The following is a 17600-nucleotide window of genomic DNA, read 5'->3' as shown; positions in this document are numbered from 1 at the left end:
AAACATGGGGGAAATGAAGGTTTATGGAAATAAATAACAGGAGAGCCCTGGCAGGCTCAAGGGATCCAGGAACCCAGGAGGAGACCATGGCTTCCTGCCATCCACTAGCATCACTGAAGTCCTCAGTCCCTTCCTGTCTCCTCCCTTCCATGTGGTACCTTCCCCATCAGCTGGGGCTGCCCCTCTCAGACAGACCAGGTACCCTGCAGTTACCAAGAAGAGGTTCCTCACTCAACTGTCCAGAGATTTCCATCTGAAAGAGTGGCACCCCAGCTACTATCTGCACCCATGGAGCTGGCATGATTTAAATACCACCTGGACCCTTTGGTCCCTCTATTTTCCAGGCCAAATGCCTCTGGGGGTGTGTGGTCTGCTAGCCCCTGAAGCACAGAGGAGGAAGCCCCACATGGATGGCTAAGCAGAACTCCCAGAGAATGTAAAGCTGCAGAATCCCACAGCTGGGGGCTGGGGAGGGGTCCCTGTCTGGGATCCCATCCCCCAATCTTGCAGCCCAGTAGCTCTGGCCCTCACAGAGGGGTGGACAGGCAGCTGCTCTCTCACCCAGACCAGTGTCCTAGCATCCCAACCCTGTCCGGAGACTGGAGGCGGCACTGCCTCTGAAGGCTGTGTGGACCTGGCCTCAGGCTTCCTGGGGGCTCAGCGGGGCTCACTCTCACATATCCGGGAAGGGAGACCCCATCCTTGTGATGGTGGGGTCCGGCTAAGCTGCATCTCCAGCCCGCAAGGCTATTTTTAGATGCTGTTATCTTTGCCTTGCTCACAAGCAGCTGTGAAAAACAAACTGGGGACCAGGAGGCATGAAACTGGAAAATAAAAACCTCATAAAACAAGAGCTCCCAAACTCAGGAGCAGAGCACACGGTGGCCACAACCGGGCACCATCATGGCGGGCCTGCTTAACCTTCCCCTGAGGGGGGTACCGGGGGTGGGGGTGGGGGGCTTCGCTCTTCTACTGTCCCCCCATCCCTGGCCTGGCAGGCCCTGGGCAAATCCCACTTTGACCCGCCAGCGACTAGTCAATCAGAAGCCAGACTCACGTCCCCCCAGACAGTGACCCAGGGGGACAGGTGCACCAAGGGAGCTGGCTTGATGGGGTTAACACTGCCACAAAAGCAAAAGCTGCAGCTCGGCCGCCTCTCTCGTCCAGCTCGTCCTGACAGTCCACTTGCCTTACAGCATCACAGCCAGATCTGTGACAGGGAGAACCCAGCACAGGCAAAATGTCACCCAACACCCAGTTTTCCAGCAGGGCAGGAAAACAGGAAGAGGCACCAAGAGGTGCCCCCGACTTCTCCCAGCCCCTAGAGCTCCCAGAAGGCCGAGCCTCGGGGTGCCCTCCTACTTCCAGTGCCTTCGAGTCCCTGTCGCCTCCAGCCCCTGCAGTGCCTGCACCCGAGCAAGGAGGCCTGGGCAGCCGCGTGGAAGAGTGCGCCCCGCCCCAAAACCCAGGATGGGGGTGGGGAGGAGGCGGCAAACTTCAAAGCTGCAGCTGCAATATGCTTTAAAAGAAAAAAAAAGCCACCCCCCCCCCAAAGCCAGAGGGGCTCCCCTCATCCCTCAGAGCTATGCGCGGTCCACCTTGACTGCCCACTCCCCCTCACTCTGCTCTGCCAAGGGGACCGGGCTCTTGGACCTCGGCTAGGGGTATTTCCTCTCAGGCTAGCGCGCGGCGGGGCTGCGGTTCCTGCTTCCTCCGTTCCCCAAGTTTACCCACCACCCAGAGGTGTGAAAAATTAGTTAAAAATGATGTCACCTGCCCCTCCCCCCTCCCCCCACGCCGGTCCCGTCTCACACACACCGGAACATCCCGGGGGGTTGCGGTGGGGCTCCGGGCCGAGGCTGGCCTCCCCGGGCGCCCGCTCAGGCTCGGGCTCGGCCCTGGTAAGCCCGCCCGCGCTTCGTTCCCCCGGTGCAGAGATCCTACCGCCCGTGCGCCCTGGGCGCGCCGCCGGGCCCCGCGCCGGCTCCCCGGGAATGCGGCCGTCAGGTGAGGTAGGCATGCGTGCCGGCTCCGCAGCGAAGCAGCAGCTGGCTGAGGCGCTGGGCTCGCGATCTGCCTCTTCTCCCTCTCCCTGCAAAGGAGAGGCCTCCCGGGGGGCTTTCCAGCGCCTTGTTGCGTTAGGACCGCATTCCCCCTTCCTTCTCCCTTTTATCTTAGTTTCTGCTTCAGATGCAAAAAGGGAGATCGCCGGAGTCCATGCTCAGCTCCAGCCAAACTCGGTCCACAGGCTGAGAGAGAATTATGAATGGATGCTGCCTTCTGATGAGGAAGTCGACTGGGGAGGTCTCTGCGCACGGCGCACTCCATCAAAGCCGGGGCATTGGCCCCTCCACTGCTTCAATGCTGCAGGCAGAGACACCTAATTGACCACTGGGAAATCAGGTGCCAGGAGACCTGGGCGGGACGTAGCCCCAGGGCCACGCTGGGATCGAGCGCCTTGCCGGTGTAGACAGCTTCGATTTACAGCCCAGTGAATGGAGGGGACTGCGGCAGCCAAACCTCCCGGGCAGCAGGCACGGTTGCACCAACGCTCTGCAGACAGCCGCCCGGCTCTGTGAACATCTCCTGGCTCCACTGGGCTAAAGGGAACCTGCTAAAAATAATCCGTCCCCTGCTGCCAGCCGCAGTGAGCTGCAGGACTCAGACCCCAGCCCCAAACTCGGTGGCGCGCGGGAGCTGGCCACAAAGCGGGCCCTGCGCGCTCAGAGGAGCCGGGGGCTGCGGAGGATCCTGGATCCGGATTTCTGGTACCTGTGCGTTTCCTTCTCCGGTAGCACGACCGCTGGCGCTGCGCGTTACCCATGCCCAGAGAGGCGGCGGGCTCGGCTCATCACCAACAGGCTGGACCGACCGCGGCTGCTCAGCACCGCACCCCCGTGGTTCCCTTCTCACCTCCCCGCTCCCTGGTCTCGAGCCAACAGCAGAGGAATCAGAGATGCCGACCGTGCCAACTCCTCCAGCCGGGGCAAGAGGGAGGCTGGAGACTGGCGCGGAGCATGTGCCCGCGTGCGTAACAGGATTAGAGCGGCCGAATATTGTAACATTGCCTCCCCTCCCTCCTTTCATTGGCGAAACCTCGCAGGCTGGACACAACTCAGCCTGCCCAGGCTCCAAAACACTGCAAAGACAATGCCTTCCCGGCGACGGGCTCATCTCCAGGGATGGGTAATTTACTAAACCAGCTCTGAGAAGAAACCGGGGTTAAAAACCACGGCAGTGTGTACCCATGCCTTAGGCTGGCAGATTCTATATATAACCACCACATGCAGAAGACAGAAAGCCATTTAGGGCCACTAAAAACACAACACTTATGGGATATATCCTAATATATAACCAGGGGGAAAGCAGTGAATGAAATTATCCAAAATATGCCTTGTGGGAGGCAGTTTCTGGTACTTTATCTTGAAGCCTTGGAAACCCATTTAGGGAAAACTTGCCCCTGTTTTGACCAGGCTACCTGTTTTCAAATAGGGAGACCGAGGTCCTGGGCAGATTTGCATGCAAGAGCAGTCCTGTGTCCACGAGGCCTCTGACCCCTCCATAATTCACAAATTGTGGTGAAACACTCGACTTGCCAAGGTCAGAAGAAATCACAGGGTTGGCACAAGCCCTGGTAGAGAGTATTTCCTAATTGGCATTACTATGAATTACGATTGTGATCACACAAAGGATCACGTGGAAGCCAAGTTAGTCCAGGCTGGCTGCTCTCCTCTGACCCTGCTCGCACCAACCTCCTCCAAGGGCTGCCAGCCTACAGCATAGGCTAGAGTCCCCGCTGGAAGACAGTGAGGCGAGGTCAGGAAGGATAAGGTGGGAGGAGGTGGCACGGTCACTCCCCCAAGTGAGGCCGAGAAGAGTCGTGAACCCCAAAGTTCAAGGGGTGGGTCGACAAAGGAAAAGAGCCTGCCAGGGAGATCAGACAGAGAAGCAGCAGACCAGGGAAGGAGGGACGGCCTCTCCTGGACACCAGAGGACCACAGGGTTTCACGAAGGCGGCATGATGGAGAATGCCAGACCTCCCTGAGGAGTCAGTGGGAGCAGAGCCCACCGCTCCCTTGGCTTAGGGGGAGCCTGGTGGAGTGGCCACAGCAGGTGTGCAACTGCTGCTGAAAAAAGGAAAAAAAGGAGTCTTTCCCTTAGACTTGCTTGTCGAAGGACCAGAGGCACCCGGGAGCTTGTTAAAAGCACCCTGAGAGCTCTGGGACAGACTCCACCAGGCCACGGGAAGCCCTGCCTGTGCGGACTCAAACCACTCGGGCTTTGAAATGAGAATTTATGTTCCAGTGAGCAAAATGGCCACCCTCTACAGCCATCCCTGGCAAGATCAGGGGGAGCTGGTGGCCAAGTCACTAATCACACATCCCAAGGAGATGGACTGTCTTGCTCCAGCTTTTCAGGGCTGCTCTACCAAAGGAGAGCCTCAGCAGTGAGGCCCGCAGAGCTCTGTAAAGTGATGAAAATGGCCATCCATGTCTTCCCCTTTGCATTCATCTTTACAGCGATGAGGTTGTTCTTAACAGTGACAATGAAAATAATGATATAACTAGATCACTTACATTTGGGTATGGTTTTGGCAAGTCCTGTGGTATAGAGAGAGAGAGAGAGAGAGGAAAAAGAAAAGAAAAAAACAAACAAACCCTGGACTTAAGTCCCAGAAAGACCTGAGTTGGAATCTAAGCTTTTCCACTCTTAGCAGTATGGCCTTTGAAAAATCATTTGACTTTTCTGAACCTTGGTTTTCCTCACTTGTAAAAGGCAAACAGGATGTGAATTTATACGGTTGTTAGGAAGAGGAAATAAAATAATAGATACAAAGCACCATGATGGTGCCTGGCACGTAATAAACGCCCAACGAAGAAAGCTCCTTCCTGTGTCTTAGGTCTTCCCAAATAAGCTCAGATTGTAGTTTTTCTGAGTCCCTACCCTGTTTCTGGTGGTTAGGGTACCTGATGCTTCCTATGGCTCACGGGTTCAAACAGAAGTACTTATTGAACATCCTGAATGCCAGGTACTGTGCTGGGTGCTAGAGTGGACAGAGCGGACTCCGCCCTCTTGGAGCTAGCATTCTAAAGGCAGAGTTTACGTCCCAGCCCATGTGGGTGTCCTGCTTGTTTTTTTCTGGAAGCCAAGGGTACCAGGTCTCAGGAGGAAAACAATGGCAAATGTGTCGTCCCTTTAGGACAGTGATGATCTAGAGTAGGGATCAGCAAACTCATTCCGTCGAGGGTCAGATAATATTTTAGGCTTCAAAAGCCACAAGGACTCCATTGCCATGACTCCACTCTGCTGTTATAGCTCAAAAGGCATAAATGAATGGAAGTGGCTGAGTTCCAATAAAACTTTATGCACAAAACAGACAGGGGGTGGGATTTGGCCTGAGAGCCATAGTTTGCCGGCCTCTGAATCTACCACGTGACTCAGGACAGGACTGTTCCCTTTAATTGGTATTCCCAGGAAATGTGTAAATCCATTCAACTCAAATGTGTAAGTCCGTTCATTCAATTATCGGAGATCGTCCATTCAATTCAAGTTGAGCCGACCAAGAGCAGTTCACCGAAGCCCCTCATTGTTTTAGAGCACGTCTTATATTTTCCCTGGAAGAAACTAGCTAGTTAGTTATTCAACCGACTGTCCCTGTCTTGCTCCTCCAGCCAGCCTCCCTGGCCATCAGGCGCAGCCATGTAACTCCGTGTTGCCAGTGGGAGGTGGGAAAGGCCTGTGTGTCCTAGGCCAGGCCCAGAAAAGCTCTTGCCCATTCCAACATATATTAAGAGACCCTGGGGTAAATAAACCCCCAAATGGAAAGAGCCTGGGGACGCAAGTGACTGCATGCCAACCTGCATTAGACCTGCAGTGTCAGAAAGAAGCCACTGAAATGTTGGGGGTTGGTTACCAGAATTAGCCTACCTTGAACAAGTCACTCTCCTATCTCTTTAATCAGATGATACAAAACACAATTTAATGCTCTGCTGATTACTTAGGGTCTTTATTAGGAAGGCTTATTATCAGTCTCTATGGCAACACATTTCAAAGACTCCTTTCTGGATTTCCAAGCTCTTTCCCTGATGGTTGTTAGTTCCCCACTGTCACTCCCCTCACCGTCTTCTAGCTCCCTCCCTGTTCTTTGAAGCCACAGTGGGCTGAGGGAAATAGACATCATGGCTGGGTAACAGCCGCCCACTAAGGAAGAGTTACTAGTGGCCTGAGCAAGAATCTAAGTGACAAGGTGCATGGGCTTGCTGACAACTATTTGCAGTCCAGGGAAGCTCCTTCCACTTACTTTCAGGCTTAGTGCTGTGTTCCAGAGATAAAGTTACTGGAAGCTCAGCATCTCTGGAAACAGTGGGCCCTTTCGGTATTATCTAGCCTCCAGATTTTTAAAGCTTTAATGCTTCTACTCGTCATCTCAGGGGAATCTATAAGAAAGGTTCTAATTCTGTCCCCTGACATTCATGGTCTATTCAACTTTCAAAATACTGTCACTTCCTGACTTTCTAGACATAGATGATACCCAATATATGCCCCAAGTCTGTTCTAAACTTGCCTTTCTTGCTTAATTATTTCATTGTTATCTTATAGGAGCTAAAGAAGTTGATTGGAAAAAGCTAAAAAACTTTAGTCCTGTTCCAGAAGTGATTATCTTTATATCTTGGGGCAGTTTACCAAGAAAACCCAGCTGTGCTTTAGACCTGGGCTTCTCTGGTGGCTCAGAGAGTAAAGAATCCACCTGCAATGCAGGAGACCTGGGTTGGATCCCTGCGTTGGGAAGATCCCCTGGAGGAGGGCAGGGCAGCATAGTGCAGTATTCTTTGCCTGGAGAATCCCATGGACAGAGGAGCCTGGTCGACTACAGTCCAGGGGGTCCCAAGGAATTGGACATGACTGAGTGACTAACACTTGCATTATTCTGATGGGTGGGGGCAGTCCTTTGCCAGCACAAGGTTGGGCAGCAGGAGACATACTTGGTGCAGGGAGGAGGCAAATCAAAGAGAGGTGTGGGGAGAGGCCTACAGACTCCACAAACCCTGACAGTCTGTGTTCATTTTTTGTGTGTGTGTTCATTTTTTTAATTGAAAGAACCAAGATGACTGAATGTAAGTGATCCTCTTGGTCTGTTTCTTCAGCTATAAAACAAGGACAGTGGAGATGATCTGAGAGGTTTTCTCTAGGTCTCTCATTCTGGAAGTTTATTGTTTTATGACACCTGGAACCAAAACCACCTTCTGAAATGATTCTTCATCATCACTTCTTATTTCTTCTTGCCATTTCTGCTTATCTTCCAGAACTGACCACTCTACACATAAACTTCAGCATCTGCAAGGGCAATAATATGACCTGGGGTGGGGGAACTTCCGGGTGGTCCAGCGCTTAAGAATCTGCCTTGCAGTGCAGGGGGGCGTGGGTGTGATCCCTGGTCGGGGAACTAAGATCCCACACACTGTGGAGCAACTAGGCCTACACAATGCAACTGTTGAGCCCGAGCCTGCGAGCCACAACTAGAGTCTCTGTTCCACACCTAAGACCGAGGCAGCCAAATACATAAATAAATCTTTGTAAATAATAATAACAACAGTATGAACTGCAATCTGCCCAGTCTGGGAAACCCTTTTGTCCCAGACTGACCTTGTTGGTTACCTGGGGAATCCCAATTCCAGTTTCACTCTCCAGCATACACACCCTCCTCAGATGTTTCCCTAAGGTGGCCTCCCTCCTTTCCTCTCTTGGGCTCCAATAACAGAAACCCAGTTTGACCTCCAACATTTATTTCCCTGAAGCAAGCTGGATGTCCCTGGTATCAGGCGGGTGTGGCAGAGTCTCACTCCTCCTGGCTCCTGGCAACATCACATCACAGGTGCCAGCCCACCGCTGCTCACAGGAGATCTTGTGACTTCCACAAGACACCACTGCTCTAAAATGGCTTGCTCGTTCATAAGGAACTATGTGTTTATTCATATACATTTTATATCATAACAAATGTAAATTAATTTCAGGGCCCAACTACCCAAGCTAGTGTCTGTATGGCTGCCTGTATAAAATTTCTCTCTCAAAATTCTCAAAACCATCTGGCACAAACTACTGTATTGTGACCTGTTAAAATAAGTAACAGCTGTGATAATCCCTCTCGATTTATGGCAAGCTATAAAGCTTTGCATATCCTGGCAATGCATATAAAATAATAAATAAAACCATTATCATTCTGTGCTGTCTTGGTGGGAATTATGATGATTTAGCCAAAATGGAGCCCCATGGAATGCATCTGAGAAGCAGAGGTCTGGCCCCATCTGCCCCACCTCCCCAGCCCCCAAAGCCCGGGCTCACCACTTAGAGCCCCTAGATGTGTTTGCAAACCTTCCCCACTGTAAATACGTCCTTTCTGAGAGAACTCCATTCCCATACACTGCTGCCCACTTTTTATTACTTCAAAGTCTGCTTTTCTGGTGGTGAGTTTCCAGAATTCCTCAGGATATCCAGACCATAAAGAAAACCAAGCTATGCACAGTTCAAGAGTGTGACATCATGTATAGCACCAAAACTAAGAATTGTCTTGGAACTGTTAGCTGTATGCTTATGTTTGCAAATACTGCCAAGATCCCAGGTTGAAAAATACTATATCAAAGTCATTTCTCTAAAATAGGCAGGATGTAGAAAAAGAAAACCTGGTACCTGGCAGAGAAAGGAACTTGGCAGCTGTGATTCTAAGTAGAAGCCACTATGCCCACTGCATGTGAATTTCAAAGAAAGAAAAAAGGAAGGGGACGGGGCTTCCCAGGTGGAGCTAGTGGTAAATAACCTGCCGGCAATGCAGGAATGGCAGGATACCCGGGTTCCATCCCTGGGTTGGGAAGATCCCCTGCAGGAGGGCATGGCAACCCACTCCAATATTCTTGCCTGGAGAATCCCATGGACAGAGGAGCCTGGCGGACTACAGTCCATGGGGTTGCAGAAGAGTCAGACACAACTGAGCACACAGACACACAAAGAAGGCCCAGTGCAGCCAATAAATAAATAAATAAAATTATTATTTTTTTAAATGAAGGGGAGGGGGAAGGAAGCTAGCATGAAATGGCTCTTTACTATGTACAGCGTTATACATAATCTCATTTAATCCTCACAACAGCCTCAGGTATCACTATGCCAGTTTTATGGTTGAGGAAATGGATGCTTAAAGAGGTTAAGTAACTTGCCTAAGGCCATCCAGCTAAAAGCAGAGATGAAGTTTGAACTCAGATCTGTCTTTTTCCAAGGTCTGTGCTCTTTCCACCTCACCACATTGCCTTCTAGACAGCTGTTCACAACCTTTTAACAATATGACTCACATGACAGATAGTATTTACATGGATCATTCATTTGTCATGGCCATGGACAATTCCTACCCCTTCTCTCCCACTTACAAAGTCTACTTGAGTGCAAGTGAGAGTTACCTTATCAGTGGAAGAACACCAAGTTCATATATGTGTGTGTGTGTGTGTGTGTGTGTGTGTGTGTGTGTATCTCAGTATATATTAAGTTACAAATAAAGGAGCTTGGTTATTGTATAGATTTCAAAATAGAGCTGTAGTACTTTTCAGCTTTGCCCGTCAAAAGGTAGAATCTATTTCTCCACCCTGAATCTGAGCAAGTCCTTGTGACTTCATCTAGCCAATAGAATGTAGTAGACATGACACTGAACTTGTTCTGAGCCTGGGACTCAAGATGTGTTCCAGCTGCTACACCTCTGCTGATCATGGTGCCTATCCAGGCTTATAGCCACTGAGAGCAGGGCTAGGCTAGGCTGGGCTAGGCTGTTGGCAGATGACACACATGGGGTTCACTTGTCCGCCTCATTCTGACCCCGAGCCCGCTAGCCACCAATGTGTAAATGAGGCCACCCTAGATCATCCTGCAGGGCTTGACCAGAAGAACCACCCACTGATTTTTAAGCCACTAAATACTAGGGGGGTTTGTTACACAGAAAAGGCCAACTGAGGAAGTTCTGTCCATTTCTAGCCACTTGTCAAAACAGATACTAAGTGTTGAGACCTGGTTTAAATGCAGATATCAATCAACTAAAACCTTCCTAAAAACAAAATGAATTCTTTTTTGTGGCTCCACACATTGCCATAGCTTAAAGTATTCACATCATCTCATTTATGCCCCGTGAAAGTGCCAAGCCAGAGAGGCTTCCTACGACTAGCCTTCAGTCATGGAGATCCACCTTCCCTCCTCAACCCTGGGTTTGTCAGCCTGATGCTGGGTCGTGTGGTTTGGGGGACAGCATCTCCAAGGGGAGTGGCCCAGAGTCACCCCCAGGAGATGGTCAGTGCATAGGAGGAGGAGGAGAAAGAGAGATGGTGTGTTCGACCCCAGAACCCACTCAGGCAAACAGAGGAGTAAGCCTGAGAACAAGAACCAGTTTCGTAATATTCAACAACAGTCAAGTTGTCTTCTTAAGAAGATGGGGCAGCCAAAGACACAGGTGGCCAGGGGAGAAGAGATGCACACCCTCCCTTTCCCACACACTTGGGGAACTTACAGATGGAGACTCTCAAAAGGAAGAAAGGAACAATTCCAAACTAAATTAGGGCCGCACTCAATAGTCTGAGACAGGAAGAAACAATGGTACAACTAAATACCTCAACAGAAGTGCTCAACCTTGGCTGCACGACGCAGTTTCAACATGGTGAAATCAACCCCTGCACTCTTAATTGCTACATTAATTACTAACTTTATTTAATAGGAAAAATGCTCAGCATTCAGAGTTCCTAGCAGTTTCATCAAAAGTCATTTCTTTTGCAGAAAGTGCTGGTGAGTAACATATGAGTTGATTGTTTGGCTGTCTTTGCATGAGATGCTTGGGCTTCTTTCTTTTCTTTCCTAATTTTCTTAGTAAATCTGGGAACCTTTGAACTTAGGGTAATTTCTCTTTTCTTTCTACTGGTGCCCTCTAGTTATATAAACACAAAAAATAATTACAGAGGGATTATTTACATCTATACATCTATGGTTTCTTCATTTGGTATTTACAGTGCTGAGTGAATGAATTAATTTAGTTCATTTTACTTCTTGGGAAAAAGTGTATATGATGAAAAGGGGTTCTTTTCAGTTGACTCTGGCAAGGCTTTGCAAGGAGCAAATAAAGGAAAGGGAGAAAGAAAGAAACCTTCTTTGTAGCCCTGTGAACATATGTTGGTCTGTACCCTCAGCGATTTTCTACATTTGTGGTTCAACACATACTAATTATGTTCCAGAAAAGGGGATGTTTTGCTGAGAAACTTCAGAAATTAAAAAAAAAAAAACCCTCTCTACACCAGTGGTGGCAGCTTCCCCCAGTTCAGGCCCTGACCCTGCTTCCCAACCACTTTGTCCAGTGTGAGAACGGGGATTCTGGCTCTAGGCTGGGACCTCCGTGAGGTGCCTTTAGGGTGGAATCAGAACTGCAACTTCCAGATCAGAGAAGACAGAAAAATAGCATCATATGCCAAACTGGGAGGGAAGGTTTTGTCATTTAAGGATGGGGTGACGTCAAACAATAGAGAAATGACCATAAGATATACCAGAAGCAACGCTAGAGAAGCCAGGTGGGATGTGACCTGGAGGAGGATCAAGGCGTGGTTTGGCCTGCTATTGAAGGGTGAGCACCTGAGAACTCTGGGAAAGCAGATGATGGTGGGAAGATGGCCAAGTGGAGAACGGAGACAGTTACAATCAGATTCCTGCAAATCCAGGAAGAGCTGTAATCGTACCTGCTACTTGTTACTTTGCTCAAAACCTTTGAATGAGATGAAGTATAATCACTGTGAGGACCTTCACCAGGATGCTGAAGTCAGGAAGTCAGAGAGGACCAACTCTCCTCTCTCTCGCCACTGAGAGACTACTCGTGACCTGCCGACCCTCGCGAGCGATGGTGTGGGAAACCCCACGTGGTAACTTCTTGACCTGCCGCAACCTCCCTGACTTGTTAATCCATCACCTTTTATGATTGCAGGAGACATTTACAACCCTCTCCTAGGAAATGAATATTTGAACAATATGTCACTGATAAACAATGCTGGATAATAAATATATCAGTTACAGGCAGTCAGGTTAACTAGCTTAGGACTGAAAGAGAAAGTCAAAGGCCTTCCCTACACCACTCTGTTTTCTCAAGACATGGGGTTGGTGGGGGGGGGGTGAGCGGACACTGTTGGCTCTGTCCCTTCTCTGGCACCTCTTCTTTAGCTCAAGTCTCATGTTGTGCCAGGCCTATCTCTGCTGATCGGGTGTTGCTCCTTCAAATAAAAACTAAGTTTCCTTCTCTTTGGATGACCTCAGCAGAGACTAGAGCATAGGCCATGGCACATCTTTTAACTCTTAACCTGTACGATAACCTAAAGATACCACCCCCAAGTTTAGTTTGGAATCATTATTTTCAAATCCTCACAGTCAGTATGGCCTGGTGGTAAAAGCCTGGGGTTTGGGATCAGACAGACATGGGTCCAAGTTCCGGTTCCCATCGACTGAGCTATAATCTTGGGCAAGTTAGGCAAATGCTCTAAGCCTCATTTTTCTTCTCTGGGGAACAAACATAATTGTGCCTGCATCAGAGGGTTGCTATGAGTAGCTGCTGTGACCCACACAGTTCTGCTGAGCACATAATAAAGAGCCCGTAGATGGGTTTTAATCTTAACATCCTGGTTTTCCCCAAGCTCCAGGCTCCAAATCTCCTCAGCCCCCAATGTTAATGGACAGACTCCTCTCAAAAACATTATATTGATCACTTATGATACAACAGTACTTCGCCTTCTATTGTAAATGCTAAACTTTAGAAGAAATAAGTTTCATTGCTTTTTGCCAGAAATACCTTTCCTTTTGTGACCCGAACAAAAGCACTGGAGGATAAACAGATTAGAAGAAAAAAACGACCAAGTGAATGTTTTTTGAAGTTGCGGAAATGAGTTGCTGAAAACAAAGACCCAAGAGCAATGCTCGCATCTGACACTGGCTTTCCATCTATACCGCCACACAAATATCCACCCACTCCTAAAATTATAAACCCGGAGTACAAGATGCTATATTGAGAAATGGAGTAGGGTTCAAAACATCTTTTGAGACTTGGTTGAATCTGCTTTCATTTTGCCAGAGGTGAACTAATATTAGCCAAAGTCTGCCAAGATATGAGAAATGAGAGTCAAGTCTTAGAAAGAGTGGGTTAGAGTGCCCTTAGAAAGGGCAAAGGGTTTTCATGGCCTGTGATTGAGGGCCTTCAAGTTCTCCACACAACACCATCTCCTGATAATGACAACACAGCAAACGGTTACTCAGTCTGCATTGTGGGCCGAGCCTTGCACTATGTGCTTCGTTTTCATTACATCCTCTAGTCTTCACAACAGGCCTATGAGATCTTGCCAAAGAAACCACAGCTCAGAGAGCTGTGACCCCAGAATGCTTCTGGGGGCCAACAAATTCCTAGAAATCCATCAAACTAAACGTCACTCCCTTCAGGGCGCCTCCTTCCCTTTTCCTCCTCCGTCCCCCACTCACTTTCTCTTCAGTCACTTGGAAGCTTGGTCTGTTTGTTTTCTAATAGCTGCTCTTGGACCTGCGGTGACACACCAATTGGGTTTGCCAGCTCCTGCACAGAGCACTGGCTGGGTCTTTGTATGTGGCTGTGATACCTTGAACGTAGGCAAGTCCTCAGTTTTGCTCTGAAAATAGGGCAGGATGTAGGCAGATTCTGTAGCTAGAGTCTGATCCAGGCCTACACGTCTATTAAACTGCAATGAATTGGGTTTTCATCCTTTACCAAGTTTCAGATTTCATAGTTATTTTCTGCTTGATACTGTGGACCAAGGGTAGAGAAATGTCACCATTCTACAGAGAGTTCCAGCCACAAGAATGTTGTGCAACAGGAAAGGAAGTCATTTTTTATCATTGAACTCAAAAGTTTCCCTTCTTATATGAATCAAGGGTGTATCTTATCTGCCAGTGATTTCTTCTGAGTCCTTCAGCAGCCAGCCCTGCCACCCTCCCATAAGAGGAGACCAGACAAAGAGAAGCGGAATGCGATTTGGCGGCAAAGAACATTTTTCCCCAGGGGAAAACGGAGTGACTTTTAGCTTATCTGCTGTCACCTGGTTAATGTGATCATTGTTCTTCAAAATAAAATCTCTCCTTGTCCATGATGTCGTTAGTGTAAAAACAAAACAAAACAAACAAACAAACAAAACCCCCAACAACAACAAAAAAGCAGCAGCAGGAACAAGGAAATGCCAAGAAGAGATGGGCCGAGGGGAAAAAGAGAAGGCTCATCAAGTGAAGCTACAAATCAACTTCTTTTCAAGGAATAGCATTCAATACACAATTATCTTAATTCTCCCAGCCGGCCACTTTGCTGGCTTTCCAAGGTAGCTGTGGAAAGTACTAGAAACCCATGGCTCCCGTTATCACCTCTGGCTTTCAGAGCAGGAGCTATAGAGGCCTGCATTAGGTGGGATGAGTAATTTGTCATCCATTTAAGCCAAGGGCCCTGTGGCTACTGATGTGTGCCCCCTGCCTATTCTCAAGCACATTCTCATGCCTATTCTCTTTGCCTTATTTCAAAATTAATCATCCAGCTCTATCTTGCTGGTGAAGGTTTCCAGGGATAAAAACTTAGATGGAAGAGGGATCCTAGTTGTTAAAGGCCAAATGCCATCCATGGCAAGCATAACATAGAGACAAGGTGGTGAGAGAAGAGTGATTTACTCTGTCTTAAAGAATAAATCAAAACTTCCTCCTTGCTCGGTTGTAGAGTAGGGGCCAGAGGGAGAAAAGATAACATTCCTGGGAGGCCTCAGTTCTTCAAAGCTGAGGAAACATTTGCATCTTTTCCTTTATTGGTGTTTGACATTTGGCCTCTGGATGTTGAACAACTAGGTCTGCGTTTCAGATGAGAGCATATGACTGAGGTGAATTCCTTTCCACATTTCGTTTCTGCCATTTCAGGAGCCAGTGGGTGTCACCACACTCAAGGTCACTGAGTTAGAGCCACACGTAAGGCCAGCTACCCTCAGGAGAGTAGACTTTCTCAGTATCCCTCCTGACTCCAAATGTGGCACCCAGGAGGAAGAAAGCCATGCAACCCAACAGAGCGTTCAGAAGCACAGGTCAGCTTTGGAGAAGACTAGAAGATTCTGCCTTGAACACAGACATGTAATGTCTACCTAAGTCTACATACAGAGAACTTGAGCAGGGTAGAGAGTGGACAGCAGGTTACACTGGCTTCTGTTTTCCGGCAGCCTTAACACTTCCTAACCTTCCCATCTCCTCTACCTCCATACCCTCACCTCCAACTCAGAGAATGCAAGAATCAACCCCAAGCAAATAGGCTTTCATTTTCTGCAAAATATTGCCTCTATAAAAGATGATAATACCTAGATACCTAAAGATGGCAAAACCTCTTGGTTTTACAGACTAGGTATTTCCTTCTTCATGTTGAAGATCAGAGTGAGCTCATTCTACCATGTTCTCAAAAACAGAACAAGACAAAACAGACAAGCAAGCAAGCAAGCAAAAACCCCACAAATAAAAATCCACCCAAAACTTGATACACCTTAACCCATTTACCCGAACGTAGTAGGTTCAAAGGTCCCCTGCTCTGTCAGCCACACCCCACAAGGGAGAGCTGGTCCCTCCTTCCTGTGGATGGGCCCTGAGGTACTATGATCAGCTTTTCTGCTGCTCGTGGGTCAGTATCCTCCTGACTTGTAAGTCCTTGAGCGCAGAGCAGGGTCTTAGTCATGTCTGAGGCCCAGAGCCAAGCCTGGTGCCCAGCACAGAGATGCTGCTACATCAAGTTCAGCTCCACAGATGCTCAGCTCCTTCAAGGCCCTGGCCATGCCAAGCAGTCAAAGCCCTAGAGAAGAGAAGCAACCCAGTTGGGTAGCTGGGAAAGAAGCCAGGTCTGGGACAGAGCAGCTCCAATATTCTATTGAGGAACATTCCACAAGAGAGGCAGACTAAGGAATTTCAGAGGAATTTCTCAATGGTGCGCTTTTGGGTTATGCTGAGTTTTTTTCCTGGCTTGCCTCAGCAAGCTCAATCCAGTGTAACACTTGGCTGCATGCCCTTCCCTAGGCACACTGTTGGTATTTTCATGTCCCATCTGCTAGTGCCTCTGGAGGACGTTAGGATAAGTGGGTTGATCCAGAAAGGACACCCACTGTCCTGGCCCCCTGCCTAAGACATGCAAATGCAGAGTAGCTTCCCAGCCAAAGGCGTGTTAGTTTAAATATGTTTATTATCCACAACTACTACAGACTGAACAGTTCCTAGGTGAGTTATGCTAAGCCTTTTGCCTGCATTCACTCATTTCATCCTCATTTAAAGAATATACAAGGCAGATTTTACCATCTCTATTTTAGAAATAAGGAAGGTGCAATTCTGTAACTTGACCAAAGTCACACAACTGATACATGGCAGAGTGAGGATTTAAACCCAGATCTGGTAGATGCCAAAGCCTATTTTCCCCACACCATGCTGCCTCTCCAAAACCTAACTATTAAGAGGATGAAACCCATAACAATGAACCCAACTAGTAAAACCAGTGGAAATTACCAAAGCTGTCCTCTGAGGTAAATTTATAGCTGGCAATTCACATATTTATTTTGTAAATTAAGCATTCAATTTAAGGGTTAGAAAAAAAGTTTACAATCTGAAGTCAGCAACTATAAAATCAGATAAATGAATCAAAATGGAAAACACTAATAAAATGGACAAAACAGACTTTTCCATAAGATGGTGGCAGTCTACACAGCACTTCCTTTGAATGTGGAGTTCCCAGGAATGAACTAAGGGATCTGAGACGATATTTATACTAATGTGAAAGCTTTGTTTCTGGTAAATATGAATGCCCAGAGATTAGGGCATAAATAATGGCAGTAGCTGTTGGGCCCTGTGGCCCCAGACTATGGGATGGTATAGGGGTCTGGGCCCCAAGAGCCAGCCTGATTAGCTTAGGTGGTTCCCACATTTACCCAAGCCACTAGGACACCCTTATAGGCTAGATGCAGCAGGAGCCTTAAGCCTAAGTCCCGCTCTGCCCTCCTTCTGAAGACCATACTACTCCACTGAGGTCTACCCACATGCAGCTTAGCAGCTACAAGATCTAGCATGGTCAGCTGGTGGCTATGCCTGCCTCTAGTTTGCGGAGATTCGGCAGGGGCTGAGAAGGAAAGAATGCGGGGAGTTTGCTTTTTCCCTGAATTATTCCTATGCTTATAAGGCAATCGTATGAAACAATTGTTCCATGGCTTTAAATCTAGTAAGTAAAACTCCCTTTGAGACTCCGGTTTGAAAGATGGTGAAGATCAGAGTAACTACATTGTTTATGTAATAAACACACACCCAAAACTATAACATTTTTATAATGAAACCTGGTGTAATAAAATTTGTGTTGAAGCAAAAAGCAGTCATTTTCCCCTCTGCTTTTATTGTGCCATATGCAATCTCTGCCAAGTCCTACTTGGAGGCATCTTTGATTAAGGGCCTGGTCTTCCCCCACTGGTGAGCTGTCCAGAGTTGGCAGAGGTGCCATGACCTTGCTGAAACTAATGCCAGAAGATGGCTCCATTCACAAAGTG

At 48.2% G+C, this 17600-nt stretch overlaps 1 protein-coding gene across 3 annotated transcripts in view; it reads right to left on the bottom strand.

Annotated features, from left to right (window-relative positions):
• NHS (NHS actin remodeling regulator) overlaps positions 1 to 17600 on the bottom strand; it is a 337770-nt gene that overhangs the window by 84625 nt on the left and 235545 nt on the right. Inside the window, exon 1 of one of the 3 annotated variants that reach the window (XM_043459975.1) lies at positions 1819 to 4132. The exons of the other annotated variants lie outside the window; for them this stretch is intronic. Coding sequence (XP_043315910.1) covers positions 1819 to 2020 — 202 coding nt within the window. The 5' untranslated portion in view covers positions 2021 to 4132. Of the gene's footprint in view, positions 1 to 1818; positions 4133 to 17600 lie in introns of those variants that run through there. 3 annotated transcript variants of the gene reach the window in all.

This window comes from Cervus canadensis, chromosome X (genome assembly GCF_019320065.1).
Source record: "Cervus canadensis isolate Bull #8, Minnesota chromosome X, ASM1932006v1, whole genome shotgun sequence".
Lineage (NCBI taxonomy): Eukaryota > Metazoa > Chordata > Mammalia > Artiodactyla > Cervidae > Cervus > Cervus canadensis.
Note: the sequence above shows the minus strand (reverse complement) of the source record. Positions and strands in the feature narration are given on the sequence as shown.